We start from the raw sequence: 25,817 nt of genomic DNA on the forward strand, positions 1-25,817 counted from the left end.
TAATGTATTTTACCAAGTACCTTTCGGGATTCCTTTTCCTTTGTCTAATCTACGGGAATCACCGTGTAATTTGGAGCTATCTCCAAATTACAACAATTACGCAACTACTACATTATAATCTCCCTACTGGGACAACATCTCCAGCGGAAGAGTAACCAGTCGGTCACACGCTCTTAACCAGTCGACAGCCAGCCGAGCCGCCATTCATCTACCAGTGGCTTCCTCAGCTGTCCAGTCATCGACCACTCCGTGGTCTCCTCCATTCGCCTCCTCAGCCTCTACTAGTAGCAGCCATTCTACCTCTCTATTCTCCCTCTCTACTCTCCTTCTCAATTATTCCTCTTTTGTCATCGCTTGTGTATGTGTTCAGTGCTTTAATAAACTTATATCAACCAAAAGACTAAACATCACACTCTCCTTACAGGAATAGTTCCTAAAAATTGATAAGAAAGTGAAAATGCGGATAATGCGTGTTTCATACGTGGTTATCTGATATACAGGAACTTGAATGATAAAAGAAGAAAAACCTGATGGATTTATTTGGAAATTGACTGACACACCTGACACCTTGATGGATGGCTAAAAAAAGAACACGGGTTGAATAACTAATAAGTAATAACCGGATCCACAGGTATCAAGGCATAGCGAATCCATAACTTTCCTTTTTATATGCTGACTTCCGTACCTGTTGGGTTCGGCGGTTCGGCCATCCTACCCGACAAAAATAGGCCGCAACTATTTCAAGATAAAAAAATATTTCAGTTGACGACAGATTGTGTCACAAACCAAATATCTATGCTGACGTTTATTTTCACGAATATCCTAATACAATTCCCCTGTATAGTTTTCACTAATAAGTCGTTCCATTTCCTCTCAAATTCAAACACAATGATATTTGATTTGCAAATATTTGACAATGGTAGGACATGGGTCACCAAAAAATAAATTGGTAGCAGGGACGACGCAATTCGACTGGCCATTGCAGAATGTCGCGACAAAGTTGGTGTGAGACGGGGTACTACAAGTATTGGGTGCGTCACGCACCGGGTCCATCACGCAAACTGGGTGGGTTGTACGGCCGTAGTTGGCGAAATCGATGATGATGCTTTTGCCGCTGGGGCAAGTCAACGTTTTGGATTTCCACTCGCAAGTAAACGATTCATCGATCTCGGATGGGATCAAAGTCTCGCAGTGGTACTTGATTTGCAAATATTTGACAATGGTAGGACATGGGTCACCAAAAAATAAATTGGTAGCGGGGACACAGCAATTTGACCGGCCATTGCAGAATGTCGCGACTAAGTTGGTGTGATACGGGGTACTACAAGTATTGGGTGCGTCACGCACCGGGTCCATCACGCAAACTGGGTGGGTTGTTCGGCCGTAGTTGGCAAAATCAATTACAATGCCTTGTCCATCGGGGCAGGTTAAAGTTTTGGTTTTCCATTCACAGGTGAATGATTCGTCGATCTCTGCTTACATTAAGATTGTAGGCCTAGTATTTAATTTCTTCCTGAAATTTCGAATTAAAACTTAATTAAAATTACCTCGATCAGATTGGAGCGCTGTCTGGCTTGCAACTTGTTGCTAAATAAGAATTTGCGTTATTGTTGGGGTTTATCATTTTTTAAATTGCAGTTCTACAAAAAAATGCGATTACTTACCAGAAGGCCAAGAGAACTGACTAGAATAAAACAAATAAAGTGAAGCGGATCTGCTCGAATCATTTTCGGCTTCGTTCCCGATGTGCTGTTGAAGTTACGAGAATTTGTAGTGGAATAACGAGTTACCACAACAAATCTCACACGATTATATAGGGCTGATGGACAGTGCGTTCGGAAAAGCACATTCGATTTCAATTACGAACAACACCTGTGCAGGTTCAGTGTAAACACCACTACACCAGAGACCTTGCAATTTGTTATAGAATACGCTGAACAGTTGCAATCTATATTCCGGTATATTCGCTGTTTACCGTTAAAGATGCCATATGCTAATCTGTTTCGGGTATAACAATATTTGAGCTGTCAATACTTGATGGGACCTGTTGGACATAGGCTTCACAGAGCAGCGCAGGCTAAGAATATGTTTGAACTAATGCCATTTTGGTTTACTCTGAACATCTGTAAGACCACTTGTTATTTGCATCAATATCGTTCGATTTCGACGTAGGTAGTTATTGATCCATTTTTGCTCATTTACATGATCAAATAGGCTACATTTTTTGTGTGTAAGTTGAATTAGAATTCCTAGTTGCTGCCATTAGCTGCCTTACAAAAAAAAAGCAAATTATTTAAAAAATGTATTCATTATAAAAGAAAATTGAAATATTGTTGATTTCCAGTATCCAGTATTGTCTTAAACGCAGCGGTACTTTACTTGTAAATATTTGTAAACGTTAGGACAGGTATCACCGAAAAAATCGTTGGTGGCTATCACAATGCAGCTAGCTTGGCCGTTGCAGCGTCCGCTAATCATTTCGGTATGCGACGGGGTGTAGCAGTCATTGATTACATCGATTTTTTCATTATAGATGCAGATGTGGTGTGACGTACGGCCGTAATTAGCGAAATCGACGACGATGCCTTTTCCACCGGAACAGGATATCACATTGGATTCTCCTTCGCACGTGAACGATTCCTCAGTCCCTACGTTACACCAATCAACTGATTTAATTAAAATTTGCGAAACAAGAAAAGAAAGTACGATTTGCATACCAGCAAATGAAAGACCTGCATACGCTGCCGAATAAGGAATAGACGATTTGATTTCCGTATTTAGATTGAAATAAATTATTTTCTAGGTCACCTGTTTTATTTTATTGTTCACCATTACCTGTTTTTAAAAATTCTATTTCCTTTTTTAATACATCAATCTGCGATTCCATTTCTGTTAAGCGCTGAGCATTTTCTGAAAAGTTACAGGAAAATCAAACGGGCCTCTAAAATAAAAGAAACAACTTTGTACCTGTCGATTCCTTTGGACATATCGTTTGAACAGAACGGGGAGCATAATTTTTTGCATTTGTTTGAGTTGTTGTCTCCTCCGACACCGTCGATGATTTTGCAAAAATTGCCAAATAAGGAAAAGGTACAGCTAGGAGAATAAGTGGTTTATTGATGTAGTTGCTGCTCGTCCACTGAGCCGGTATTTGGGTTGATGCCGCACAGACCACCAATAGAAGATTGGTAATCACCTTACGGAATGAAGCACAATTGATAATAAATGATTAGTTCACAAAAAAATGTTAACGATACACTTTCACTCACAGAGTTCTTCATGATAGCAAATGACGTGTGCTTATGACGCGTGCGTTAATTATGTCTGTGTTGGGTGGCAGCTAGCGTTGAACTGCATAACATTTTACAAATCGCATCAGGAGATCTCGCTATCTTTTTCTTGTTGCTGCTTGCCATTTACAGGAATGAGGTGGGAGATTCAAGGTTATCCAATCTAAAGAGTATAGTGATATCACGTGATACTTTTCATGACTAAGGGAATGGGTGATAGCCAAGGGGTTGAATTTCCCAATTCGTCCATTCTTTGGGACTGTAAACTGGTATAAAAGAACTGGACTACTATTGATTTTTTTTTGTTTAAACGCTATTGTGCGCTGGTATGCTCGTGCTCATTAAAACTCACGAAAATGTTAGTTCTGAGAAATTTGTGTAGCGTAAAATGTATGCACAATGACACAATTCCTTTCGTTTAGTGGCATTTGTCAGAAAAAAACCAAAGGAGGAGAGCTTTTCTCGCCCTTTGTTATTTCAAGAAAAACTAGTTCTTTCCTTCAATGCTGTTGACATTCATAAGATACACAGTCCGATCTCTATGCGCCGCGCATGGCTTCTAAGAAATGAGGTGAAGCAATTGTGTTGAATGTTAAAATGAAGGGCTGTCTAGACACAATTAACAAATGAGTTCAAATTCATAAAATGAAAAATTGAATTGAACACGCACGCCTTCTTAGCTCAGAGTCTCGTAAACCAAAGGCCGAGAGTTCAATCCTCTCAGGAAGCAGACTCGTGCGTGATAAGAGAGAGATAAATCAACACCCCCAAGGAGAAAAGAGAAATCAATTTTAGATTAAGTAAAACAATTTCACACAGGAGAAAGAAAGTTCTGAATCTGGGATATGGAAAACAAGTCATTGACTTTTACAACTTATTTCCTATTTGAGCGTTTGGGAGTTATCCAAGGTAGTCGGATGAAACTGAACACCCAGATTTAAAAAAAAGTTGAATTGTACTTCTCAAAATCTGTATTAAATCTGAATTAAAGAGCATTAAAGTTAGAGGGGAAAAGAAACATACTTCAACAAATAAAATGAATGAAAAATGCTGAAACAGAACTTAAAAAAAAACAACGCCTTACCAACTTTATCACGGGATTGCATCCAACAGAAACTGGAAAGAAAGGAAGAACAGACATCGTTAATAACACAGTTCGGATAGGTCCAAGCATTCGGGACATTGCGGGTAACGGGTAAGAGAGAAGACGGCTTCACATGAGGGTAGGGAGCATTTGAACCAGGATTCCTCACTCATGTCTAGGCGCCACCTGAGCTTCTTTTTGGCCGTGCTAGTCAAGTTAACATTAAAAAAAATAGATTTGCGATCAAGCCACTCTTCAAGATCGCTTTCTTCCGTCTCGGTCCATTGCTGCCTCTTGCTAAGAACAGAGGCGGCCTTGTCAAACTGTCTCGCGTCAATGCGAACAGAAGGGGGGGCTATAGCGGATAGGGCTTCCAATGCAAAGTACTTGCGATACAAATCCAAACGTTTCCACACATTCAGCAAGTCTTGGAAGTATCCTTGGCCAGAGTTGGCGTATTTCTCCATGAAATGGAATCCCGTTTTTATTCGCTCCAAAATGTGTTCGACTGAAGGCTCGGCCAGCAAAAACATTTCCTTCTTTTTTGTCTTGTCAAGGGAAGTCGCATACTTTTTCTTGGAGTCGCTAATCAAGTAGCACATCAGGTAAGTAAATTGCATCCGGTAAAGTAGATCCCAGCACTGGTCCCTAGTAAGACTGCGAATGGAAACGCCCTGAAGAAGGATCGATTCCAGCTGTGCATTGAGTTCAGATACATCTCCCTTCAATTTAATCAATGATGGACGTATTTTTTCAACATGGTTGACAACCATCGAATCGTCCTTGACATAATCCCATTTGATGCTGATTAGATCTACGTAAAAGGCTTTGATTTGGTCGCCGTAGCGGTAGCAGTGTCGGATGGCTTTCTTGCATTGCGGGCATGATGGGCATTGGATTTTGCAGATGGGGTTTTCATTTGAATAGTTTTGGGCCATCGACTCATCCATTTCTTCCACCTCGACAAAGTGCTCACACTCGAGATAAATATATCTAAATATTTAAGGATTATTATCGTGGATCAATAGCGAATTAACAATCTAATGTTTACCTTGCTTTTTTGTCAGCGTTAGGTAGTTTGATGCGCGCACAAAAGGGACATTTGGGTGGACAAATTTCACCACAAAGTCCGTTACAGAGATGCCCACAAGAGAATTTTTTGGGGCAAGGCTCGTTACACGGTTCCCGATTGCAAAATTCAAAACACTGGTGATTGCATGATACATGAGGGCACTCCCACGCGCATTTTCTCTGTCGATACATAACAAAATGTAATCTCAATATGTAAGCAAATTCATTTTTAAAAGACTTACCATGCACGGAGTACATTCGTCACTGCACAGCTCAGAGCACTTTTGATGGACACACTGATATTCACAAGGTTTCTTGCACGGTGGACAAGCTTTACCACACTGTGCTTCGCACCTAAAAAATATCAATGTAATTGTGAGTCCCACTGAATTAAATATTTGAATGTACTTGTGCCCGCAAATCAGAAGCTTTTTGCATCGTTGAACGCAGACGGAATGGAAGCGATTGGCCAGACATTCGTTACAGCGTTCAGTACAGCGGTGACCGCAAGCCAATTTGATCTTACAAGGAGAAGTACATTTTTCCACCTCCATCTTTTTAGCTTCAATAACGTCTTGATCTGAAAAATAAAAAAAACGAAACATGGGCTTACAGGAAAGCTAAACTATAAAAATAATTTCACTCACCAGCGTAACGCAGACAGCATTCTCCTCTCAAACCATGGCCACAAGGAAGACAAATGCCTTCGAGTTCGACTTGTTGTTGACAAGATTTGGTAGCGCACGGCTCCCGACAAAGAAGCGAGCAGCCATGTCCGCAATTCAGCTTTTTCTCACACATAGAAGTGCAGTCGTTTTTGGACAACTTTTTCCCACATTCAACTTTGACCTTGTGTCCACATTTTGGAATTTCCTTTTCCACCATAACCCTGGGAATAAATCCAGATGAAAGGCTATTCTTAAAAGAAATTTGTCTAATCCTATTATTAATCCATTACCGACAGAAAATGCTGTTTAATGGCTTGCTGGCCTCCTTTGATCCACATTTTAAGTGGCAGGTGTGACCACAACGCAGCACTTTCATTTCTTCAACACTGCAAGTCAGTTTGAGTCTTTTCTCCAGTGAGTCTCCACATTTAGTAGGGACAGTATGGCGACAGCCGAGTACATGTTCGGTATTTACAGTGCAGACAACTTTGTCAGTCTGGACAGAACATTTGACACGAGCCAAGTGACCACATGGTAACCGTTTCTCTACAACTGTACAGCATGGGATGTCGTTCGATGAAGACAATTCTCCACAAGTTGTTATCCATAAGTGACCACAGGAACGCTGCATAGACATAGGCGCGAAGCAAATTTCTTTCTCCGTCTCCCGGAAACAAGGCAAATCCTGCATAAAAAACATTAATTTGCATTATAATGAATTGGCTTTAATAAATAACAAAATTATACCGTAGTATGACCGCAACTCAGTTCCTTTTTAACGGTTTGTTTGCACGTATGCGGGGTAGTGCGATCATGACAAGGCAAAGGGCAACTATGATCACAATCAAGAATCGCTCCGCATTTAATTTTGCATTTCTCCTGGGCTTTGATTTCAGACGATTTGCAAGGGATGATGACCATATGATGGCACGGAAGCGTATAATTGATCATTACATCGCAGACGATGCTTTCATCGATCTCTTGAGCACAAGGAAGACGAAGTTCGTGACCGCATTCCAGCATTTTCAATGGTTCTGCCGTACACTTGAAGCTTCGCAGTTGAATTTCATTTTTGGCAACTGAACACGGGACCACTTGTATGTGTGAACACAGAGGATGGAGCACTTCAACTTCCACGGTGCAAACAACCGAGTTGATTCCGTCAATGCATCGAACAGGCTGTAGATGGCCACAAATCAGCATCTTCCCAACGACGGCCGTACAGGTTGGAGTCTTTTTCCAGCAAAGACATTTGACGTCGTGGCCACAATCGAGGTGTCGAACAATTTCTTGATGGCATCGCTCAACTGGTTTCGAACACATACTCTTCTGCATATGTCCACAAGGCATTCGACGATCAACCAAAGTAAGGCAAGGGATTTCAATCGGTTTTCCAGGACAAACGAATTTCGAAATATGGCCGCAATCTAGCTTTCGTTCATCCATTATTCCGCAATCCATTCCTCGAGGATCGACACTACATTTCATCCATTTTGAATGGCCACACAACAGTTTCTTGTGAACGAATTCCTTGCAGTAAGTCTGTAGAGCAAAACTCTGAATTTTCGACTGGCTACAGGGAATCGTTGCAATGTGGGAACACGTCAGTTTGTACTCTATAAGCGCTTTGCAGAGTGCGGAATCGGGCGGCGCCGAACAAGGAATTCGCTGTAAGTGTCCACAGGTCAATTTCTTGGAAACAAGGACAGGGCATGGGGTTTTGGCAAAAGTTTGTAGTTGTGAGCAGATGATATCATACTGGTGCATGCACGGCTTCTTCAATACAGGGACAAGTTCGTTGCAAACCGCTTCGTAAACACTTGTTGAGCAGGACATGAAGTGGTTATGGCCACAGTTCAGTATTTTGATGACCTTTTCGAGACAACTGCGCGTGTGTGGACCGTCTTTGTGACACACTAGTTTGCAGGCATGGCCGCAAGGAAGATCAGCTCCACACAATTCACGACAAAAATGGTCGACTGGGAAATCTTCAGGCACCATAACCTTTAAAATAATAATAATTTAAAAAAAAACTGGATTATGAACAAGTTAAATTAAACATAAAATTTCATCTCTTTACTTTGTGAACGGTTTGATGATGTTTGTCGCATTGTAGGGGAATTCCTTCGCCGATTTCTCCGTTTTCTGTTAAGACTTTCTCCATATGAGCCCAAAGAGGGCTAGCAGTAGACAGCATACGGATGTTACCCAAAATGTAGAGGCCATTGCGGGCGCGGGATAAGGCCACGCAGACACGGTTGTCGATGCGGAGGAAGCCGACAGAGTTGCGTTTGTTATTTCGCACCAGAGACAAGATTATGACGTCGTTTTCCTCCCCTTGGAAGTTATCAACGACCGTCATACGAACATGTGTCAGTTCGGTACATTTTAATTGCTTGCGCGTTTCCAAGAGTTGATGAAGTTGAGCAGTGTAGGTGGCCAAGATAGTAATTCGGTGCGGAGAAACTTGTTGATCTCGCACTAAATAGCGAGCTAAATTGAGAGCCATGCCAACTTCATGCAGATTATAAAAACTGCTCCCGTCTTCTTTCTCCGGGTGAGTGTGATGATGGAAAAATACCTAAAAGAAGAAGATGAATAATCACATTAAAATTCAAATTATGAAAAGGAGGATGAAAATTTGATTACGTCATGTAGCATTCCCGGGACATGAGGGTGGTCATAGACTGAGCTGTGATTTTCCAGCTGGGCATAGATGGCTGGAACGATGAGTCGCGCTACCTCAGCTCGCATTCTGTGTTGGACGCCGAGCCTGACAGCTTTCATTCCACCCATGATGAGGCGTTCAAACAGGGACACGTCTAAATGATATTTCGTCGCCAGTTGGTGAACGTTCACCGAAGGGCGCAATTGTTGGTGATCCCCTGATAAACAAAATCAATTATGAAGTTGTGGCATTAAAAACAAACTACTTGGAATCATTCATACCGATCATAATCAACTGTTGACATTCAGGCGTCAAGGAACAAACGATGTGTGACTCGAGCACTTCTGCAGCTTCTTCCACGATTACTAAAAAGGAAAAGGAAAAATTACGAACGAATTATAAAAAAATATCAGCACTCAAATGATTTACCAATTTTAGCTTTGAGCGATTCTAGAAGTAATCGGTTTTTGGCTGCTCCAGTGGTAGTCATACCAATAACATCAGCAGTACGGCAAAGAGCTGCAAGAGCTTTACCTTTCAATTGATTATACTCCTTGATTTTATCTTCGTAATCCCTTTCTGTATCGCGCAAATCCTGGTTAACTATTTCTTGATAAAGCCTCTTCCATTGAGCAAACAGCATCCAACGTTTACTTAACGGCATAGACATTATTTGGTCCGCTGAGAAATCTTCCATTTGGTAGTTGTCGTATGGCATTGCCAAAAGAAGATCACGAATGTACTGCATTCTCTCCATTTGGTTGTTGGCAAAATCTGCAAATAATTTTTCTTCAATATCTTTAGGTTCTTCTTCGGCTTGAGTCCAGGGAACATATTCGCCATCGTCGACGTTGTTGTTGTGTTCAGGAGGGGCTACATCGCTGATTTCTTCCCTAGCCAAACGCAATTCCTCAGTGTAATCTTCGTCGTCGATTATGTCTTTGATCATATCATTGTTATCACAGTCTAGTTCTTCGTGGTCTTCTGGTAGGAATTCAACGGCATTTTGCTCTTTTATTGCTGTGACCGCTCTTGCCACTTGACTTCTGTATCGGTTCTCAATCCGCGTCTCCCGCAACACCTTAAGTAGTTGCCGATGGTTGGACCATCCCAACCACCATTTAAGAATGTTGTCTTTGCGCTTTTGTTTAGCTTGACGCTTTTCCGCCTGTTCGAAAACTTCACTTATCTCAGCACTGATGATATTTCTTCGCTTCAGTTCATGGACTTTGAGGATCTCAAATTGAGTATTGTGCATTTTGGTATTAATCAAACTAATCTGTACTTCCATCTTGGCTCGTATCTGCAAATATAATTAAATTAAGTAAATAGGCATTTGTTTGATTTCGGAATGCTTTCTTTCATACCTCTTTCATCCTGTAAAAATAGTACAGGTAATTGGATTCAGAGTATGGACCATCAGACATTTCCTCCATCACCCTGGATTTAATCCGATAAAGGCTAAAATTTTCCAAAATGGTGGATTTGGATTGACTTCCGATGCGGATGATTCGATTCGTCGATCCATGTATCCCCTCTAGAAATTGGTCCAGTGCATGATTCTATGAAATAAACCAATTGAATTTATTAGAAGGAAAATTAAAACTAATAGATTAGCAGAATAAAGAGCATACCGTGAAGCAAATAACCACGACAGGTGAGCGATTGTCGCTCCAATCTTCACCGTATCTTTTCCAGAAAATTTTATTTCTTACACGCCAGGTTGGTCCACAAGTGAACTGCAGCTTCATCAATAGACTTCCTTTATCCGACGGATTTCCACCATTTTTTCCTTGCCACAGATTTTTGTTGTCCAGTAATGAACGAAGGATCCGCAGAGCCAAGAACGTTTTTCCAGTACCGGGTGGTCCTTGCACTAGCGCAACTCTACTTGTCAGGGCTATTTGTAAGGCCTCACGCTGCCTCCTATCTAGACCCAATTCTTCGGCATTTGGCCAACTAGTAAAGTCCATCAAGCTATAGATGTTTAAAGTGGCTTTTTCGGAATTCTTGAGCTCATAAATGGGCGAATCCGAGAGGTACGATGGAAGCATTGGATTTTTTTCAAATCCTAGAAAGTAATCCATCATCGGAAAGGAATCGTACGTAAAATTCTGCAGGACTTGAAGGACTGCTCGATAAGGTTCAAAGAAGACCACTGATTCGAGCATCACGTACGTCTAAACAATAACAAATGGATTACTTTCAATCACAACAAAATATCTAAAACAATTTACCTTTTCCATGAAATTTGCTGGCACATCTTTCGACTCGATCGCCAACATAATCTGCCCACTGGCCAAATCCTCTGGATTACTGTAAAGTCATAAAAAGTTAATCTCTCAATTACTGAAAATAAAAGTGTGTAAACTATTAACCTGTTTGCGACGCTAGCAACAATAATATCCGATCCGTCCCAGAGGCAAACGAGTGAGCCATGAATTAGACGTCGACTGGTGATCCAATTTACTCGTGGTAAACGTTGAAAATTAACCCTGTAAAATCGCCAGGAAGATTCCCGTTCTGGAACAAGCCATCGATCCTGGACAAGACCACTTCTTTTGAAGGTGACGTTTTCGTAAATTCGGAGCTCCTGGACGCCCCGTGGACCAATCTGGCCGGACGTAAGTTTAGCCAAGCCTTGCCGAAGTGGCTGCATGAAATCTTCCATCAGAAGACGAAATTGGATATCTTGATAACTTTCGAGATCGGGATAAGATGTGCGTAATAAGTTGGGACGAAGGAAGACTTGACCCTCATGGAAAATATCATAATGATTCGGTACAATGTCCCAGTTGGCGATGTTATCTGGTGGTTCGACCATGTTGGATTCCTCGGCAATTTCAGCAAATATTGCTTCTTCATGGATCAGTTCTTGAGCATCGAATCCTGAATCATCTGTTGATTCGCTACCAGTAAGCATACAATGAATAAACAGGAGGCGATCAATAATTCTTGGTTTGATCCCTAGAACTTGAATGGATGGGTCTTTTGTCGAATTGTAGAGATCCAAAAAGAAATTTGGTCGGATGGCAATGGTTGCATTGGAAGCGATAGTAAGGTAAAGGGTTGTGGTTTTGCAGAGTGCTCTTAGCAAATGTTCCAGCCTAAGAGTTTTACCAGAATTCTCAACGTCCATTTCTAGAATGTGTGTACAGCACAAACTAACTTGGTTGTACAGCTTCTTGCTTTCAATTATTTTCGCCATTTGCTTTAAATCATTATCGCCAATTATGTCGCAGAACGTACCAAGTATGAGCCAGATGACTTCTGTGTCGGTTGGGTGCAGCCATCCATCGCGACCAAGATTAACCGTCGCATTTGGAAGTCGAGAAAACATTTCAGAAGGTTCTAAAGTGTCACGTTCATCATACAGTTTACGTAGCTGGATGTTTGGTTCACCGATTGCAGAAGAAACGAGTGCACTTTTTGCACCCTTTTCAATTTTTTCTTTCTTCTGTTGACCATTCTTCTTTTTCGCGTTCTTTTGACCACCCATTTTGAAGTACTTTCGTTCACTAACTCGAACGTTCCTAGGTAAAGTAGATAATATATAACACGTTGCGTGAGTCATTGTTTGAATACGTGATCCGAATCGAGCAGCTAGATAAGAAAACCAGTAAATATTGCACTACTACCAAATATTAGATGGAAAAAGTTGGACATTTTAACTCATTGGTAAACAACGTCGGTTATCAATATCGGTAAACATCAGAAGACGAAATATTTCTATCGTGACGAAAACACGTTTTTGCAACTGTTCTGAGAAACCTTATTATATCTGTAAACATAAAGATGAAAGAAGCATTACTCACTTGTTCTAAACAATAAAGTTGTTTGTTGAGTGAGTTGTCGACGGTGAGTCACCACACATTTGAACGTCGTATTATAATGTCTCGCAAATAAATGTTGTCAAATATCAAACTTCCACTAAAGTTGGAATAGCATTTAATCACGGTGAACACTGAACACAACGCGTTTGCATCTGCATTCACTGACAAACTCTACACTTCTACTTCTCAGTGAGGTTTCCCGCCCGAACTCTGACCTAAGTTCGTTCCTTCTTCCTTGTTGACCTTGAAAAATTTCAAGTATGAAGAAACAAGATCGACTTTTTGGAATCGGGATAGTGAATGATTTAAATTACACTTTAGTTTAAAAAAATTGCATAAATTAGATTTTTTATTGAAGCATACTTAAAAGAAGTAAGAAATAGAATTTTAAAAATAGATTAAAAGATCTTAAGTATCGGCCTAGAATATCGATCACTACATTACATAACAAGAGTCGTCTGCTGCATCATCCTGTCCTGTCGTTCTTTGCATTTACACGTTGTATCAAAATTATAGGAGGTAATTATTATAAATAAATATGCATTCAAATCTTTCTCCTCATTTACACTCTCCTGAGTGCAACCAATTGATACAGTTACTTTTGGCGTGTCATAAAGAGGTAATTTTACCTATTGAATGCATGACTTGAAAATACGTGTTTTGGTTTATGAGCACGATTTTGTCTTCAAAACGATAAAAACTAACCGGCGTTTGTTTTAAATTATTTTAGAATCCTGTTGGAAGATTTGTCGGCTTTTGTAACAAGCAAGATACGCTGATGGTTGCTTGCTTAAGGAAAGAGGTAAAGCGTAGGATTACAATTTTGTTATATTTAAAATTATTTCTTACGGAGCAGTATTCACACATGAAACATGACTTATCAATATCTATAAGCTTGAACCAAATGTTACATTTCTGTAGTGTTAGATAACATAATGAATTCATAAATTTTTTATTTAAAAAATGCAAAACAATTGAATTTCTCAGTTTTTTTTTGCAACCGACACTAACTTTTTCTTTTCCTTTAGAGAGAAGCCAACAGAAGCGTGAACGCAGAAAAATCAAAAATTAAGCAAGAGGAAATTCAAAGAAGACTAAAAGAACAGGAATCTATTTAACAAACTGCAACCATTTTAACACCAAGTGCTCAATTACTATGGCTGTACCCCTAGAAGAATCCATCACCCTTTCTGTGACTTATCCAAGTGTTATCGATCGCTATTTCACCCGAAGATATATTCAAAGGGATGGAGACAATGACACCTGTTTGCTGTACCATTCAAATAAGATATGCTTAGTGACTTTAGCTAAGAGCCATGCAATTTTTAAGAAAGATGTTGCCATAAAAAAAGTGAACTTTAAAGTTGGCGAAAAATTGGATCGAACAAACAACAAAGTGTCGGGGAAAAAGAAGCATGGCGGGCAGTATGTAGACGAACATTCAATTCTTTGTCTTGTTGAGTGTGAGGATGATTCTGTGTACACCGTAAGAGCGGGTGTTAAAGGAAAACTGGTTGAGGTTAATGAGCATTTAATAGGGGATCCCAACTTACTTTTGACTAAAGCTGAAACTGATGGTTATATTGCTGTGGTGTTGCAAAAGCTTGGTGTTAATTGTAACATGTCCAATTCAGTTAGTAAAGAGGAATATGACAAAGTTGTAGATGAATAAAATGTTGTATTTTCTTCAACTTGATTTATTTATTCTTAGTAAAAGCAAGTGTCTTTCATGAGAGTTTTGAGACATCTGTCACCTTAAGGAACACATTATTTTATGACACAATTATTACCAAACACCAACTGAAAACAAAAGGAATTCTTTTAGCAATAAAGAAGTGATCAATCACTGTCCCAATTATCATCGTCATCAAACTGAATCTGAGCAGGAGGAGGCATGGTTAAGTTGCCTGTGACAACAGATTTCATTCCATCTAAAAGATTTCTCACAATTATCACATCTTAAAATTCATTTAAAACTTAAAATATTTAAAGAATACTTACAGGCAACATGTGCCGCATCAATCAAAGCAATTCTGTCAGAACAGGTTTCTAGATGTTTAGCTTCATCTTCAGGAGCATAATGATGGAGGGCATTGTAGGAGCAAATGATAAATTTTTTGTGAGCATGTGCCTGTCAAGAGTGTAAGAAAAAATCATGCCTCAAGCAAAATGTGAAAATCATTTAAATTTACTTTTCGACAATTGACAATATGATGATGTGCTCTTGTGATTTTCATCACGTGAACTGGATTATACGGGCACGTGAACATTTTACTCGACATTCTTCTGAATCAAATACAATGTAACGAATAAGTCAATATTTGGATCGAAAACAATAATTAGGATTTTACTCGTTTTCTTTCGTGACCGTAAAACAATGAAATCAGGAATCAGGATTTTTGATTTGTGGACTTTGTGGAGTGTGGACAATTGCCAACAACCCAATAACTACACAGTAACTAAACAGCACCCGAAAAAAGCTGTTTTGACAATTTTAATTTTGCTGCTGACGAAAACATTTATGACTTTTTGTTATGAAGGATAAAGATGAAAATATTTAAAATTACAATTTAAAAAATATGTTTTAGAATTAAAATCTATTTTTATGTTTCTAAACTTTATTATTGTTATTTTGCTGATGTATCTGCCATCTATCGGTGACGTGGGCGTTCTGTGTTTGTTGTATTGCCTATCCGCGAGTAACTCGACTGTCACCAATATCATCAATATCATCGTTTTTCCCGCTTTTGTTCTTGAAGAAAAATTTCATTAATCGCCGTCATATTGCAATCTGTTTTAGTTATTCTATGGGAGTGGGTTTTCACAAGTGATAAAGTTTCAGCAACAGTGAAATTTAGTATTTCCTATGCAACTCTACGTCAAATGCGATGCTCAGCAATTACAGCAACTGCTCCAGTTGTTAGGCTCGGGACAATCGACACTGTGTGAATGCGTGTGTGGTGATTAGTGTCTGTGGGTGACGCTGGAAAGTAGATTTCATTTTAGGTTGTTATAACTGAGAGTATAAAGATGAAAATTGAAAATCAGTTGGATGTAAAGGATACTGTACCATCAGATCTTCTGAATGGGAAAGAAGCTTCCACTTCTGGTGGACCAGCTGGAAACCTGCAGGTAGAAGAGAAGCGTAGAAGGGCCTGGGAGCAGTGGTCTGCTGATGATATTGCAGCTTTCTTTGAAGGCCTAAATGAGTTTGGCAAGGATTTCGATGCAATACAAAATTGTTTATATACTAAAAATAGAAAAAAGAGCCTAGTTAACTCAACAAATATCAAGAACAAAGATCAGGTGCGCCATTTCTACTACAGAACATGGCACAAGATATCAAAGTATCTTCTACCAACCCCAGATGAAGGCAAACGAATGCACAAGGAACTTTATGGACTAATCAACTATGGAGAAATGTGGAAAAAGTTGGGTGGTTATTTCAATGATCGCTGTGGAGAAAAACTCAATGAACTGGTATGTCCTAATTGTTTGTGTGATTCCTGATCTACCATTAACATTTTAATCTGTTATAGGTCCAGCAAGGTGTTACATCTGTGAAGATTAAGGGAAAAAGCTATAGAATCAAAACACCTGTCTGCCAAGCATTAAAACGTCTTCAGTCCCCTGGAACAGAAACTCAGAAATTGCCCTCGGTTCCAGAGAGGATTGTGATGGAACTCACACCCTGTTGTAATGCCGATTTTCTTCGTGTTCAGTCCGTCGCTCACAACCCTCGTATACGTATTAGCACCGATAGCTCTTTGCCTTTATCATCCATCATCAGTTTTCTCACGAAAAAATGGAAACCTCGTTCAATACTTGAAGCCGAATCTGCAGCTGAAGTACGTAGCTCATACAATCTTTTCATTTAATAAGCTTGTTTTTAATATTGGAGCTTATTCATTCTAGGATGAACTTATCATGCGAATAACCCCAGACACCAAGCAGGCTGTATCGATTGGCAGTACAAAAAAGGGGCGTAAGAGAACATTTAGCGGACAAGATCAAATGGATGAAACTGAAGTGAAATTAGAAGTCAAAAGCTGGATCCTTGACACGTCTGACCAGGTGACAGTGGGGGAGGTTTACAACATATGCGGAGGTTCCGAAGGTCGACTACAACTTACTTACGCCTGGGAGCGACGTAGCAAACCAGAACAAGATTCTGACCATACGACGGGTAAACTAACAAACTTGTTTGTTCGTATTTTCTCCTTTGAAAATATCATTTATTTGTACGTGATCAGGACGAGATGTCGTATCTTTGCTTGCCGCATTGGTTAATATTGCAAAAAGCTCTTTGATGAAGAGTCAACCGAGTGGAGAAATATTCCCAGTCAAGAAGGCTGCGCGTCGTCAAATAATCCCTTCACAACCATCAGACGGGTCTTCATCGGAAATGGGAGGGTTGGTAGGGGGAAACAATTCGGCAAGGTCACCTTTGAGTGAAGCTAGTCCCACTCAAAACATTTCAATAGAGTCTCCCATTCAGGTATACTAGTTTGTTTTTTTCTTCGTTGAAACTGCATTAGTTCGGCATAATTTATACCTTTATCTTTTATCAGTTTTCCCGCATGAGGCAGCGGCTCCGACGTCCGCTCCGTTATGGTTCCTCGTTGAAACGCGGTTCTCTCGCCGCAACATTGAACAAAATGCCCGGTCCGTCGCCAGTTATAACGTGGCCTCATCCATCATCCCTGATGGCCCAATCCACCACAGTCAACATAACTTGGCCACCAGAAGAAAACGGTAATGGAACGGGTTCGTTTGTTCTGCAAGTTCATCTTGATGGCCAACAACAGCATCAGCAGACGCAAAACGAAACGTCACCGCCACCATCAACGTCTTCTGCTCCAATCTATCTATCTCCGAAGAAAGCATCTCATGTTCAAAGTGCAGCTGGTAAAATGTTTATTCGCTTCTCTTTTTTTTTTTGTAATAGCGTACTAATTAAGTTCTTTTACTTTTTATCGCCAAAAGAATTAGACCGAGACTTTTTCCGACCGCCCTCTATTTTATTACACACTCCTGTCAAAGCGGGTGGATCCGGAGGTGGTTGGGCTACCGCTTCCACTGCTTCTTCGTTACCTTCTACTCCTAATCGTTTACAAGGTAATAAAACTTCAACTTTTGTGTGGTATTTAAAAAAATAATGATTATGTCTCTTTTCATTTTTTAGAATGGATGTCTATTTTAATGCCTAATACACCCGAGAAGAATGGAAATGAGTCTTCGTCGGTTAGGAGTATCCCGTTTTCGATACCGGATAGTTTGAGTAGCTTTTTTGGAGAAAATGGAACTTTGCCTTCTTTGGCCTCCAGTCTACACAGCGGGGAGGGTTCGACGTGGCAGAATCGAGACGTAAAGTTTTATCATTTCTACATCCCCCAATATAGTCTTATCAGTCTTGTAACCTACATAATTGTTTTTTTGTTTCCAGGGTGACGAGATATCGCTAAGCAGTTTGCTGAATCAATTAGTTTCCCCAGCCAAGAGTACAGCTAGTAGTCGTTACACGGATTTGAAACTTCCGTTTGATGTAAGCCCGTTATTGCAATTATCTGTCTGTACGTCCCTTGTAATCTTTTGCTCTCTTGTTTTTGAAAAAAAAAACTACAGTTGCAGTCGTTGGTGGCCGATAACAGCGTGGATCTGACAGCCAAATTCGCCGAGTTGGCAGCTTCCATAGCTGCTGCTGATAGCAACACCTCTAAAAATCGGCCTTAGATTACAAATTTAAATAATACTTCGTCGTTTCAATTTGACATATACGTATATGTATTTAATTTAGCAAGGAAACTCTCCGCAGCCGCTAATCTATGTTTAATTGATTTCCTCTTCTGAAATTACCTGAAAGATCGTTTTCTATTGTCTAAATCAAGAATTACCCCCCCCCCCCTTTTTTTTTCTTTTGTCAGCTGTTGGACTCTTTTAGATTTCAGGACAAGTACAAGACAAACTTGAAATGGTGTCCAGTTCCTTTTAATCCTCATGTAACTGTTGTAGATGATTCGGTACAAATCCCAACCCTCATCGCTGTTTTTAATTATGACACCAATTATATCGTATTTCAATCCCGATAAAAGAAAGCACTAAAGAAAACAAAATATCTTCATTCTTTAATATCTCTTTAATATCTTCCATGCTTGATGATGGCAAAGCTTTTTTTTTATAGTTGGTGCCTAGATCTCGTCCTGACCTAAAGCCCTTTCATCTCCAGCAACGACGTGGGAAACATGTAATATGTATTGACGCGACGACGAAACTCGTCATTAGTTGTGATGAGCCGAAGGAACAAGAGATGGTGAGAGAACTAGATACCACCCAAGTAAGATGAGCCAAGAACAATATATTGGGTTACACACATTGATTGACTTGGCCAATATCCAGCAGAACGACGAGCTTTTATTCAGGTGACCCACATGCCCTTGTACGAGAGAGTCGAGGTTGCAGTGTTATTGCTTCTGACGTCATGCACGGCACGCAGCGTGCTCTATTATTGATGTTTTGGAGCCCCCTTTTAATAAATATATAGGACGACGCCCGACTATCTAGAGCTGATGAAAACCCATTTCCATAAGTATTAGGTGCAGCACTCCCGTCATCCACTGAAAAAAGGCTTTCGCTTCGGTTGGGGGGGGGGGGGGGACCACTAAGCTTATTAGACCTACGCCTGTAAATCTAAACCAGCCAGCTAGAGCCGTGCTGTAATCGATATCTAATTATTTTCTCCCAACAAAGTTTGATAACAATGTTTTCGATTAATACCCTACACACACAATTTCATTTCTAATTGTTACATTGTTGAAAGTTGACCTTGCCTTTAACACAAAATTAAGTTTTTTTTGTTTTCCCCCCGACCTTGGGCGTGGTTACATTCTAAATATACTTTTAAATTACTTTCGGGAAGTATTTAGTTGCAACCAGTTGATTGACTTGTCGGCGACCAAAGAATGTGCTGTCTATAGCAAGGACGGGCTTTTCGATTGCGCGGGTGTTGGATCTATATACATCTGTTTCCATTTGAGAGGCTTATTGTCTGCATGGTATAGACATGGGGAGTTCGGGTTTCCACTGTCTGATTGCTATCGCGCTTCGATAATGCGGTTCGACGGGAAAATAAAAGGAACTCACGAGCTCTCTGGTTAACCACGTTCTTCCTCTGATTATATAGTTTGATGTCGAACACGTGAAAGCTATGTCTCGCCGGAATTTTTATTCGCTCTTACTATGAAACTGCGTTCTCCTGCCTATAGGAAATGACGCAACTCTTGGAATTGTTTGTCGCTAGTATCAACTCTAGATTTTAAAAATAATTTGTTTTTGGCACTGGCATCGAGAAACATGCCAGGCTACCCGTTATTGATTAAATGGCTTGTTTGACAGTTGCGTCTAATATTATTATTCAGAGGGAAGCTGAGACGTGGAATTCCTGGGTTTTCGTTCGATAGATAATATTTCTGTTGTTTCTTCAACGAACTTTGTGAACTCCATTTTGGTTAACCGCATTCTTCCTCTGAGCTAAGAAAGAATCGGGAAGTTGTGACAACTCAAAAGAATATGTGTAATTGGATCAACGCGTCATTCACGCCCAAGTTTAAAAGGTGGGCCAAGTCAAGCGCAGTTGATTGATTCTTATTCCAAAGTCACCATGTCGGATTTGCAGCTCCGCCAACGCCAAATTCTCAATCTCTTCGAGCGGGTCGCTCAACCATTCAGTCCTAAACCGGACATCGTTTTTGAATTGCCGGAATTCGTCGTAATTTCTTTCGCATTTGACAAAAAACCAACAAACATTTATTCTCCATTCTGGGGAGCTATTTATTGAACATTTATTCCATTTTGGGGAGCTAAACAAATTTGTTTATTCAGTTTCCATCTGAGCCTGGTTTGGTTCCACCAGCCGGGTCAACTAGGCCATCTCCCAGCCCACCTGCTGATGTCTTGAATATCCCCGAATTGGAGCTGGTTAAAACGGTTCCGCGTGGCAGGTTATTTTCATCTTTTCATCCAGCGCACCGAGCAGCCGCCTACGCACTCGTTAGGATCTTTAAGAGTATATTCTGTCTACTAAATAAATGTTTAATAAAGGCTGCGTGTCTGTGACCTTATTTCCGTCTAGATATGTGTGTATGTTTTATGTATGCTAAGATCGTTTGATTGCTTGGATTATACGTTAGATGCTCCGACGGTGGCGGATATGCTGAATTTAGCCGCCCATCCAGACATTCGTGATCAAGTTAACGAGCACATTTTCGTGTTCGCCTTGTCAGCTGCCCTCATTCAACGACAAGACTCTCGTTCCCTACGCACACCACCCATCTGGGAAATCTTTCCCGGGAAATTCTTCGGTAAGACCAAATGTTGAATTGAGTTTCATTTGTTAATTGCCTTGTATAATGATATTATGGGTTATGTTACGACAGAAACTAGAGTCAGAAGTGAAGCGCAAACGACTGTCCAGCAGCAACTCAAGCAGTCTTCCGTGACAAAACCCATCATTATTGATAAAAAGTAGCTACATAGAACCCATTAATATACGTAATCAAAATAATTGAAATCTACACTTTTGGATTATTATATAGCTTTGCAGCGACAGACAGAGTTGTGGAGAATAAGCTGTCATACTTCCGAGAAGATTTGGGTAAATCAATCAGTCTTGTCGTGTACTATATACATTTAATTCTATTGATTAGTGTCATTCGATTGGACCGGATGTCCTATTTGTTTTTTTTTTTTAAAAAGGTATCAACAGTCATCATTGGCATTGGCACTTGATTTTTCCGGTGGAAGCGACGGCAGATATTGTCAATCCGCCAGATCGTCGTGGCGAGCTTTTTTATTACATGCACCAACAGATTTTGGCTCGGTAAAGTCCAACTTCGTGTGTTGTTGGAATGGATCAAAAAGTTTGCCGCTTATTCTATTGCACCTAGTTAAAACCCAGTCGTTTCTTATTTTGGCAGTTACGATGCAGAGAGAATAGCTAATGGCTTGGCCAGAGTGACGTCATATCACGACTGGGATCAGCCCATTTTGGAAGCATACTTTCCGAAACTGACGACTGCCAACGGTGCCATTCACTGGGCATCCCGACCGTCTGGGCTCGTTCTAAAGGTCCGTTAACTTTGTCTATATAACAATGGGCTGCTGCCCGCCTACTCTATAATACGTGCATTATTATGTCTCAGCAGTATAACTTCATTAGCTCACGAATTTGCATGTCTCTCTGCTTTTGTTGTAATAATGTAGGACATCAATATCCCCGACGAAGGGGTTGAACTCGGTATCGAATTTCACATTGATGATCTAGAACTATGGCGCACCCGCATCCTTCACGCTATACACAAAGGCTCAGTGGTCAAGGTAAGATATATATACTAGTGTACCGCAATACGCAACATTTCTTTCCAGAATTGCGCAATAAATTTCCGGGGTTTTGGCGTGAACGCTGTCCAGGGGAACGGTCAAGTCGTTCATTTGGATGATAAAACGGGGACCAACACCTTAGGAGAACTTATCGAAGCGTCACAATGGTCTGCCGACAAGTTGTTTTACGGTGATCTGCACAACTTTGGACACATTGCAATGTGTTACATTCACGATCCGGACCGCAGCCACTCGGTAGTATTAAATAAAGTGCCATGATGCTGCGAGTCATTTTTTCGCCCGATGGTAAATTACACGTCGTCATTTTTCACGGGGTTTTTTCTTTTCTCAAAAAATAAAAAGGAAAATATGGGAGTTATGGGCGATTCGGTGACAGCCATGCGTGACCCTTTATTTTACAGATGGCACAAGTTCATTGACTCGCTTTTCCAGCAATTCAAAGCCACTTTGAGTCCGTACACCGCTCAGCAGGTTCGTTCGTCAAACATTGTAATTATTTAGCCATTTGGAATCACTTTTTTTGGAATTGTTTTTCTTGTTCTCTCCCCAGTTGACCCTAGAAGGCATCACGGTAAACAGCGTCGAAGTACACCGGAACCAGCCTCCCGCTCCAGGGTCAACTCGGCAGAAAAATCTCATTATCACGGGTGCAATTTAGAATGAATTATCGAATCAAAAGTTGTGAATTTAATCGCCCAATTTATATGTAACTATATATCAAACTCTCGCAGGCTGGCAAGAAAGTATCGTCGAATTAGATCGAGGACTGGACTTTTCAAGTTCGACTCCGGTCCAAGTAATCGCTGTCATAATTCATTGTAGAAAATTTCTCCACAATTTCTACTTATTTTGGACAGGCGCGGGTAATGCACTTGCAGCACGAAGATTTCTCCTATCGAATTAAAGTGACAAATTCGACCAAAACGAGTCAAGATATTGTGTTCCGCATTTTCCTGGCTCCCATTAAAGACCATTCCGGGCGTCCTTTTTCGTTCAGGGAACAACGTCTTTTAATGATTGAACTGGACAAATTTGTTGCCAGGGGTAATTGAGCAGAAAAAGAAATGAAGTTTATAATCATTAAAAAAAAAAAAAAAATTACAATTTTAATTTGTGACCATTTCGCTGGACACAGTAACTCCCGGAGCTAATGTAGTCAAGAGGAAATCTGACGATTCTTCAGTGACGATCCCGTTTGAAAGAACTTTTAGGGACCTGGAAACAGCTGCTCCCGCAGTCCCTCTCGCTCCAGGAGGTAATAATGTAGTATTGTAATAATATTAACATCCCTTATAATTATGCTGATAACAAACTGATGATGTCGGTCTAATTCTTGTCGATCAAGGTGTCCCCACCAATTTGCCGACCGACAGACGGACCAATTTCTGTGGTTGCGGGTTAGTATACTATAATTCATATACACGCTTTTTAGCACTTGAAGAAAAAAAGAATAAGCAAACTGATATTTTGATGTAACATTCTAGGTGGCCGGATCATTTTTTGGTGCCGCGGGGAGTGCCTAACCCAGGAATGCCCTTCACGCTTTTCGTTATGGCCACCAGCTGGAAAGAGGATCGCGTTAATGAGACTACTACTGCCACAGGTACGGTTTGACGAGTGTGTGTGCCATTGGCGTCACTCGCTTGTTTCTTTTTCTTTTATTTTTGGCTATTTATAGCACTCACAGCACTGCACTCACGCACACAATTGCTTTGAACGGACTCTGTCCACTCACAGGCGACGACACTAAAAAGCTCTGCCGTAACGCAGCCTCTTATTGCGGGATATTGGACGACAAGTATCCGGACAAGAGGCCGATGGGCTTTCCATTTGATCGCCCCCCTGATAAATCGATAACCACATTGGCCAAATTCGTCGAAAAATCGCCCAACATCACGACGACCGAAATCCGAATTCAGTTTGAAGATCGAGTTATACGCCGTTTTCCCCAATAGCCTATTATTCGCATGTCCACCAGTGTGCACTCTCCTACATAATAATTATATCCGCATTTTTTTTTCCTCGTTCGTTTTTTGCAGTATATACTAGCAATATAATCTCTTAAGCATTTGATAGCATGAAAGCGAACAACAGAATGGCTGATTCTTGGATTTCATTTGTACCGCTGGAAGCGGATGTTGTGGGACGTCCGTAATTCCATGGAAAAGAATTTCAAGGTAATAACATTCTTTTCGCTTTGCTCGGAAAAGTCTTGATCTTGTAAAGATCAGATTTCTTTCGCTATTCAATACGAGAGCTTATAGATACGGTCGAGCATTCTTTTCTTTAATAAGAACTGCCTCTTTTCTCAAGGCTATGGAGTGTATATACCCACATAACAATTGGTGCTAAATTGCTACACATAATACATTCATTTCATTCCCTTTTTTTTCTCCCTCTTCCCGTTCCTTCCCGATTCTCTTCATTGCGCAGCGCTTTCCTTTTCCGGTAACTAGAAACGTACACAAATTATAAATACGGGAATTACACGAGTCCGAATCTCTCCAATGAGCAGCCCCCTTGCTGCGTACGCAATAATAAAGGCTATAATCTCCAGAGAATTAGAAAGATAAATAATTTTTTTAAAAAGATTTAATCGTTTATTATTTAGATTTGTCCCGTTTTGGGTTACGATTACCGTAACGACATCTAAGAAACGTTCAACGCACTTTTTTAGTAAATAATCGGTAGCCATCTTGAATTTGAATAGCTCAAAAATTTTCAGGTCGTTGACGTTGAGAGAAAAAAGTAATTTGCCTAACTTGTTTTATATAATTGTTATTATCCCGTGAGGAATGTACGCGTTTGAAGTATTAATTTTGTTATCTGTCATGAGATATCAGTATCTATAAGGTCACAACGTCTACTTGTTTTATCTTTTCATTTGGCTGATGGATAGAACACGTCAAATGATGCGAGTTGGGTAAGATTGCTCGTCAGCCAACACAGACCCGCTGGCGCAGTGCCCTCATTTTTTATGGTTCAAGTCGTTGACATGTTGACAGTGAATGTCGTGATAGTTTAATCAGCTTCTTTTCACTGCCATAGGAACTACAAACAGAACTCATATTGGCACAGTTTTGGGAGACTGACATTTGATGATGCAGGTTAATCAGCGAGGATTGCCGGCCTACATTTCCCTTTGGAACAACTACACACACAGAGGAAGTTGTGGCTTTATCAAATGTGGTCCACGATGGAGTTTGCCTTATCTCTCTTGTTGTTGAGAGGCCACATCCAAGCATTTTGTTGCACACACTTCAAGCCTGGTGTCGTGAATATTGATTTCCATCTAGGGGGAAATCCAAAGAAATATCCTTACGATTGCATGAAAACAATGTTGGGCTTATTTGATTTTCCCTGCATGTGTTGACTGACTAAACAATAACAGTGATAAAGTAGTACGTCTGCCTAGAATACCAAATACACTCACCTTGTGATGAATGGAGTTGTAAAAATATAGTAACACCCATTAAAAGTGTCATAAATTAACGTAGAATGTATAAATACACGATCAGAGAGTATCTTTTGCGTTTTACTACCAAATTATACGAGACATGTGTTTTGCTTTATCAGACTTATCGTCGACGAGCTGTTATCGTTATCAGTTTAAAGGTTTTACACTTGTTTGACCCATCGTTTTCAGTTAAATAAAAAGAGATGACGTCTAGAGTAATACGCAGATGAAAATGTATTCATTTACAAGATGTAATTATTTACAAAGCTCGGAAATAAATAAATTCAAAAATAATATTACTGCCGCTGCGCGCAGTGGCCATGTTTGCAGACGACATTCCTTCCTTTTTT

The 25,817-nt window shown here is 40.3% G+C and overlaps 7 protein-coding genes across 9 annotated transcripts; 3 read left to right on the top strand and 4 right to left on the bottom strand.

Moving 5' to 3' along the window:
* Positions 1-785: 785 nt before the first annotated feature.
* On the bottom strand, positions 786-1,845 carry LOC124342004 (L-rhamnose-binding lectin CSL3-like). The gene is made up of 3 exons (XM_046794965.1): positions 1,665-1,845; positions 1,548-1,587; positions 786-1,472 (listed from the first exon to the last, which is right to left on the bottom strand). Exons 1-3 carry the CDS (start codon positions 1,725-1,727, stop codon positions 880-882), a joined length of 696 nt encoding a protein of 231 aa, XP_046650921.1. The 5' UTR covers positions 1,728-1,845; the 3' UTR covers positions 786-879.
* Positions 1,846-2,289: 444 nt separating this feature from the next.
* On the bottom strand, positions 2,290-3,502 carry LOC124342065 (rhamnose-binding lectin-like). Of its 2 annotated transcripts, none has more exons than XM_046795045.1 (5): positions 3,270-3,502; positions 2,968-3,196; positions 2,836-2,910; positions 2,718-2,732; positions 2,290-2,648 (listed from the first exon to the last, which is right to left on the bottom strand). In XM_046795045.1, the coding sequence occupies exons 1-5, from the start codon at positions 3,279-3,281 to the stop codon at positions 2,359-2,361; spliced, it is 621 nt and encodes a 206-aa protein (XP_046651001.1). In that variant the 5' UTR covers positions 3,282-3,502; the 3' UTR covers positions 2,290-2,358. The 2 variants fall into 2 exon arrangements, with proteins under 2 accessions (XP_046651001.1, XP_046650994.1); XM_046795038.1 differs by having other exon boundaries at positions 2,718-2,741; positions 3,270-3,493.
* Positions 3,503-4,243: 741 nt separating this feature from the next.
* Positions 4,244-12,875, bottom strand: LOC124340669 (NFX1-type zinc finger-containing protein 1-like). Its single transcript, XM_046793290.1, has 16 exons — positions 12,597-12,875; positions 11,160-12,314; positions 11,019-11,097; positions 10,416-10,961; positions 10,149-10,343; positions 9,211-10,084; positions 9,063-9,146; positions 8,763-8,998; positions 8,194-8,694; positions 6,861-8,117; positions 6,404-6,798; positions 6,093-6,334; positions 5,854-6,025; positions 5,688-5,799; positions 5,426-5,625; positions 4,244-5,367 (listed from the first exon to the last, which is right to left on the bottom strand). Exons 2-16 carry the CDS (start codon positions 12,278-12,280, stop codon positions 4,434-4,436), a joined length of 6,948 nt encoding a protein of 2,315 aa, XP_046649246.1. The 5' UTR covers positions 12,281-12,314; positions 12,597-12,875; the 3' UTR covers positions 4,244-4,433.
* Positions 12,876-13,037: 162 nt separating this feature from the next.
* On the top strand, positions 13,038-14,305 carry LOC124342212 (protein Abitram-like). Its single transcript, XM_046795179.1, has 3 exons — positions 13,038-13,133; positions 13,345-13,416; positions 13,643-14,305. Exon 3 carries the CDS (start codon positions 13,771-13,773, stop codon positions 14,284-14,286), a length of 516 nt encoding a protein of 171 aa, XP_046651135.1. The 5' UTR covers positions 13,038-13,133; positions 13,345-13,416; positions 13,643-13,770; the 3' UTR covers positions 14,287-14,305.
* Positions 14,276-15,085, bottom strand: LOC124342175 (gametocyte-specific factor 1-like). Of its 2 annotated transcripts, none has more exons than XM_046795147.1 (4): positions 14,966-15,085; positions 14,807-14,897; positions 14,616-14,745; positions 14,276-14,545 (listed from the first exon to the last, which is right to left on the bottom strand). In XM_046795147.1, the coding sequence occupies exons 2-4, from the start codon at positions 14,894-14,896 to the stop codon at positions 14,454-14,456; spliced, it is 312 nt and encodes a 103-aa protein (XP_046651103.1). In that variant the 5' UTR covers position 14,897; positions 14,966-15,085; the 3' UTR covers positions 14,276-14,453. The 2 variants fall into 2 exon arrangements, with proteins under 2 accessions (XP_046651103.1, XP_046651098.1); XM_046795142.1 differs by having other exon boundaries at positions 14,807-14,900; positions 14,966-15,084.
* A 196-nt stretch (positions 15,086-15,281) lies between these two features.
* On the top strand, positions 15,282-18,717 carry LOC124341042. Its single transcript, XM_046793936.1, has 9 exons — positions 15,282-16,094; positions 16,154-16,462; positions 16,530-16,800; positions 16,868-17,112; positions 17,186-17,522; positions 17,601-17,732; positions 17,800-17,981; positions 18,061-18,159; positions 18,240-18,717. The coding sequence occupies exons 1-9, from the start codon at positions 15,645-15,647 to the stop codon at positions 18,345-18,347; spliced, it is 2,133 nt and encodes a 710-aa protein (XP_046649892.1). The 5' UTR covers positions 15,282-15,644; the 3' UTR covers positions 18,348-18,717.
* Positions 18,718-20,218: 1,501 nt separating this feature from the next.
* On the top strand, positions 20,219-24,396 carry LOC124341021 (phenoloxidase subunit 1-like). Its single transcript, XM_046793908.1, has 17 exons — positions 20,219-20,379; positions 20,493-20,676; positions 20,801-20,971; positions 21,047-21,134; positions 21,206-21,264; positions 21,366-21,489; positions 21,587-21,737; positions 21,873-21,986; positions 22,080-22,244; positions 22,353-22,481; positions 22,561-22,657; positions 22,742-22,806; positions 22,868-23,054; positions 23,146-23,265; positions 23,356-23,407; positions 23,495-23,613; positions 23,748-24,396. The coding sequence occupies exons 1-17, from the start codon at positions 20,272-20,274 to the stop codon at positions 23,963-23,965; spliced, it is 2,151 nt and encodes a 716-aa protein (XP_046649864.1). The 5' UTR covers positions 20,219-20,271; the 3' UTR covers positions 23,966-24,396.
* Positions 24,397-25,817: the final 1,421 nt, after the last annotated feature.

The sequence above is a fragment of the Daphnia pulicaria genome, chromosome 1 (assembly GCF_021234035.1).
Source record: "Daphnia pulicaria isolate SC F1-1A chromosome 1, SC_F0-13Bv2, whole genome shotgun sequence".
NCBI classification, from domain to species: Eukaryota; Metazoa; Arthropoda; class Branchiopoda; order Diplostraca; family Daphniidae; genus Daphnia; species Daphnia pulicaria.

Excerpts from the sequence above, each read along its gene's own strand:
- LOC124342004 (XM_046794965.1), bottom strand. The coding sequence starts at position 1,727 with ATGATTCGAGCAGATCCGCTTCACTTTATTTGTTTTATTCTAGTCAGT. Across the intron at positions 1,588-1,664 it reads TCAGTTCTCTTGGCCTTCTG|CAACAAGTTGCAAGCCAGAC; the intron begins GTAAGTAATCGC and ends ATTCTTATTTAG. Across the intron at positions 1,473-1,547 it reads AGCGCTCCAATCTGATCGAG|AGATCGACGAATCATTCACC; the intron begins GTAATTTTAATT and ends TAATGTAAGCAG.
- LOC124342175 (XM_046795147.1), bottom strand. The coding sequence starts at position 14,896 with ATGTCGAGTAAAATGTTCACGTGCCCGTATAATCCAGTTCACGTGATG. Across the intron at positions 14,746-14,806 it reads ATATTGTCAATTGTCGAAAA|GCACATGCTCACAAAAAATT; the intron begins GTAAATTTAAAT and ends CACTCTTGACAG. Across the intron at positions 14,546-14,615 it reads TGATGCGGCACATGTTGCCT|ATGGAATGAAATCTGTTGTC; the intron begins GTAAGTATTCTT and ends GAAATCTTTTAG.
- LOC124341021 (XM_046793908.1), top strand. The coding sequence starts at position 20,272 with ATGTCGGATTTGCAGCTCCGCCAACGCCAAATTCTCAATCTCTTCGAG. Across the intron at positions 22,807-22,867 it reads CAAGTTCGACTCCGGTCCAA|GCGCGGGTAATGCACTTGCA; the intron begins GTAATCGCTGTC and ends TATTTTGGACAG. Across the intron at positions 23,614-23,747 it reads TGAGACTACTACTGCCACAG|GCGACGACACTAAAAAGCTC; the intron begins GTACGGTTTGAC and ends GTCCACTCACAG.
- LOC124342065 (XM_046795038.1), bottom strand. Across the intron at positions 2,911-2,967 it reads ATGTCCAAAGGAATCGACAG|AAAATGCTCAGCGCTTAACA; the intron begins GTACAAAGTTGT and ends GTAACTTTTCAG. Across the intron at positions 2,649-2,717 it reads TGCAGGTCTTTCATTTGCTG|GGACTGAGGAATCGTTCACG; the intron begins GTATGCAAATCG and ends GGTGTAACGTAG.
- LOC124342212 (XM_046795179.1), top strand. The coding sequence starts at position 13,771 with ATGGCTGTACCCCTAGAAGAATCCATCACCCTTTCTGTGACTTATCCA.
- LOC124340669 (XM_046793290.1), bottom strand. The coding sequence starts at position 12,280 with ATGGGTGGTCAAAAGAACGCGAAAAAGAAGAATGGTCAACAGAAGAAA. Across the intron at positions 8,118-8,193 it reads ATCATCAAACCGTTCACAAA|GTTATGGTGCCTGAAGATTT; the intron begins GTAAAGAGATGA and ends ATTATTTTAAAG. Across the intron at positions 5,626-5,687 it reads ACGAATGTACTCCGTGCATG|AGAAAATGCGCGTGGGAGTG; the intron begins GTAAGTCTTTTA and ends ATGTATCGACAG.
- LOC124341042 (XM_046793936.1), top strand. The coding sequence starts at position 15,645 with ATGAAAATTGAAAATCAGTTGGATGTAAAGGATACTGTACCATCAGAT. Across the intron at positions 17,523-17,600 it reads TCATGTTCAAAGTGCAGCTG|AATTAGACCGAGACTTTTTC; the intron begins GTAAAATGTTTA and ends TATCGCCAAAAG. Across the intron at positions 17,733-17,799 it reads TACTCCTAATCGTTTACAAG|AATGGATGTCTATTTTAATG; the intron begins GTAATAAAACTT and ends TTCATTTTTTAG.